This window comes from Leptopilina heterotoma, unplaced genomic scaffold (assembly GCF_015476425.1).
Source record: "Leptopilina heterotoma isolate Lh14 unplaced genomic scaffold, ASM1547642v1 Lhet_513, whole genome shotgun sequence".
NCBI lineage: Eukaryota > Metazoa > Arthropoda > Insecta > Hymenoptera > Figitidae > Leptopilina > Leptopilina heterotoma.
The window spans coordinates 127438-130475 of record NW_025111112.1 but is presented as its reverse complement, the minus strand read 5'-3'; the positions used below and the strand labels follow the sequence as shown (position 1 = coordinate 130475).

The 3038-nt window shown below is 36.2% G+C and overlaps 1 protein-coding gene across 1 annotated transcript; it reads right to left on the bottom strand.

Moving 5' to 3' along the window:
• Positions 1-1543: 1543 nt before the first annotated feature.
• Positions 1544-2533, bottom strand: LOC122507839. Its single transcript, XM_043620772.1, has one exon. It carries the CDS (start codon positions 2531-2533, stop codon positions 1544-1546), a length of 990 nt encoding a protein of 329 aa, XP_043476707.1.
• Positions 2534-3038: the final 505 nt, after the last annotated feature.

The following is a 3038-nucleotide window of genomic DNA, read 5'->3' as shown; positions in this document are numbered from 1 at the left end:
TACATCTATACGAGTGTAAAAATGTACGTCTGGCAGTTCCGGGGTGGGGCAAAGTTCGTCTGGCAAAGGGTTAAACACGTAAAAAATCGAAATTTTTTTTCTCATTTCATACCGACCCAATGGGAAATTGCCAATGCTCACCATTGGGTAAATAATGGACCAATATTGGCTGCCAACAGTTTTTTCTTGGTCAAACATTGGCAACTAATATTGGGCTATTATTGCTAGAGTCTTGGGATGATCACGACTTTGCCAAGCACTAGCAGCCAATATTGGATCACTATTGGCTGCCAAGGCAAATGCCGGACTTTCCAAGCCTTGGTTATTCATTGGCAACAAAGATTGGACCAATGTTAATGACCAATTATTTACCAATGCTTTAAAATTAAATTAATGCTTGGTTATTCCTTGGTTACCAATATTGAAGCAACGTTTGAAATCAATATTTTACAAATACCAACACATAGCAAAAATTTTTCAAAAAAAAAAGTTGAATTACTAATCTAGAGAAGGAAAAATAATTAATTTAATTAGAACACTCTGTTAAAAACAGAATGTGATAAAAATCAGGCAAATACAAAATTTGTCTAAGTTTGAGAATGCAAGCGTCTCTTCTTATATAGAACTGGTAACACAACTTGCTAGTGAGTGAAAGAAGCTCTGGCGCACTCTGGTGTTCGATTTTGAAATGTCCCGCGCTGCTTTAAAGTATATATTCGAAATTACTTTAGATAAGTGCCGCCAGGGTGTGTCAAAGTTTCTTCCTCTCGTTAGCAAGTTGTTTTACCAGTTCTATATAAGAAGAGACGATTGGATTCTTAAACTTAGACAAATTTTGTCTTTGTCTGATTTTTATCACATTCTGTTCCCTGGTTAAAAAACCGGACAGATTTCGGACTAATCCGAAATTTGTCCGAAACAATGCGGTTTATGGTCAGGTTTTTGTCACCCGAAATTAATCCGAAAAAATCCGAAATCTATACGGTTTGTGAACAACTAGTGAATCCGGAGTTGGTCCGATAAAGTCCGAAATTAATCAGTTAATTTTAACTAGTTGTTTTAGAATGTTAAGAAGGAGAATTGAATTTTATCTGACTTGTTAATTTCGTTGAACTTAAAGAATTTTATTTGAAGAACTTGTATTTTGTGGATTTTACAAAAAAAGCGGTATTAACTTGTGCGTTGTGAAAATGTATCTTATATATATATATCTATAGCCCATAAGCTGGCCTTCTTCATGCTTCTCGCACGCATACTGCGCAAGTCAAAAATACATTTACATGAAGCTGCAGTTTGAATGGCGGCAATTACAATTCAAAATTAACTTAAAATAAATTTACATTTTCCTTTTAGCCTAATATCTTAACATACCGGCCACCTTGCGAACTTGTATCAAGATCGCAAAGAAAACACATTCATTCATAATAAAAATAAAGATACATGATCTATAAGAGTAGAAATTAAATCGGTTTACAGTTAACTTAAACTATTAAACAGTCTCGGACAAATTGGAATCTTTCGAAGTCGGTAAAAGTACTAATTGTCAAATCGGTCGAACATATTCCGATTTACTAGTTTTAACGTGTACTACACGTACAACACCATCTCGTCCAAATATACATTTGATCACACGTGCTAAATCCCACTTCGCAGGTGGAGAATTCGCATTTTTTAATAAAACTATGTCGCCAATTCTTAGATTAGGTTTTTTCAAGAACCACTTGACTCGTTGTTGCAAGGTCTGTAAATAAACTCTACTCCATGACCTCCAAAATGTCTCTAAAATACGTTGATAAAATTGCCAACGAGTCAAGTAATTAGTGTTTACATTCAAAAGCGACGGAGAAGGTACAATTTTCAAGGCCGAACCTATTAAAAAATGACCCGGTGTAAGAACATCGAGACTTTCTGGATCGTCATTAATCGCGACTAACGGTCGAGAATTTAAGCAACTCTCAATTTGGGAAAGTAACGTAGTCAGTTCTTCAGCAGTTGGCGTCGAATTTAACAATATTTTTCGCAAATGAGTTTTAACACTCTTGACACCAGCCTCCCATAGGCCACCAAAATTCGGAGCTATAGGTGGCATGAAGTGCCAAGTTGTTCCATCTGACGCAAAACAATTTACCAGATCTGAATCCTTCTTAAGAGATTGAAAGGTCTTCGAAAGCTCACGATCGGCACCACGAAAATTTGTGCCATTATTGCTATAAATGTCACTTGGAATTCCGCGTCGAGATGTGAAGCGCCTGAAAGCTGCCAAAAACGTTGGTGTCGAATAATCATGAACTAATTCTAGATGTATCGCTTTAATTGAAAGACACACAAAAATAGCGATCCAAGTTTTATGGGATTTCGATCCACGACCAGAATTGTTTCTTACCATAAATGGCCCGGCATAATCAATACCCGTATGAGAAAATTGTCTTGAAGGAGAGACTCGTGGAGGTGGAAGTTCACCCATGATGTTATTTTCAGTTTGAGCTTTATCACTTACGCAAACAACACAGCGATTTATTATATACCTTGTCATGCTTCTACCTCCAATTATCCAATACTGCATTCGAGACATGGAAAGGGTCAATTGAAGGCCAGCATGTAGCAAATTTTTGTGAAGTTGCTCTAATATAAGTTGAGACAAGACATGTTTAGGTAATATCGCGGGGGGAGTTTTGTAAATTTGAAGATTTGATTGACAAAGCCGGCCACCTAACCGAATAATTCCGTCCTTATCTAAAAACGGATTCAAATTTTTCAAATTTGAATTTCGTGGAAGAGTTTCATTTGATTTCAATGAGGCGATTTCTCGAAAAAAACGTGATTTTGAATATAACGAATCCAAAATATAACGGAATCGTGAATTTCACTTGCAGATAATCCTTTTTCGAATTTTAATTTTGATTTGAACGATTTTACTGCTCTCAAGATATATGCAGTAATTCGCAACAATTTTGCCCATGAGGATAGTTTTAACAATAATGTCATTTGCCAATCCTCATTGGTTGTTGCCACTGCGTGCGAAGAAATGCGTTTTTCAT

Coding starts and splice junctions, on each gene's coding strand:
- LOC122507839 (XM_043620772.1), bottom strand. CDS start 2,533: ATGACAAGGTATATAATAAATCGCTGTGTTGTTTGCGTAAGTGATAAA.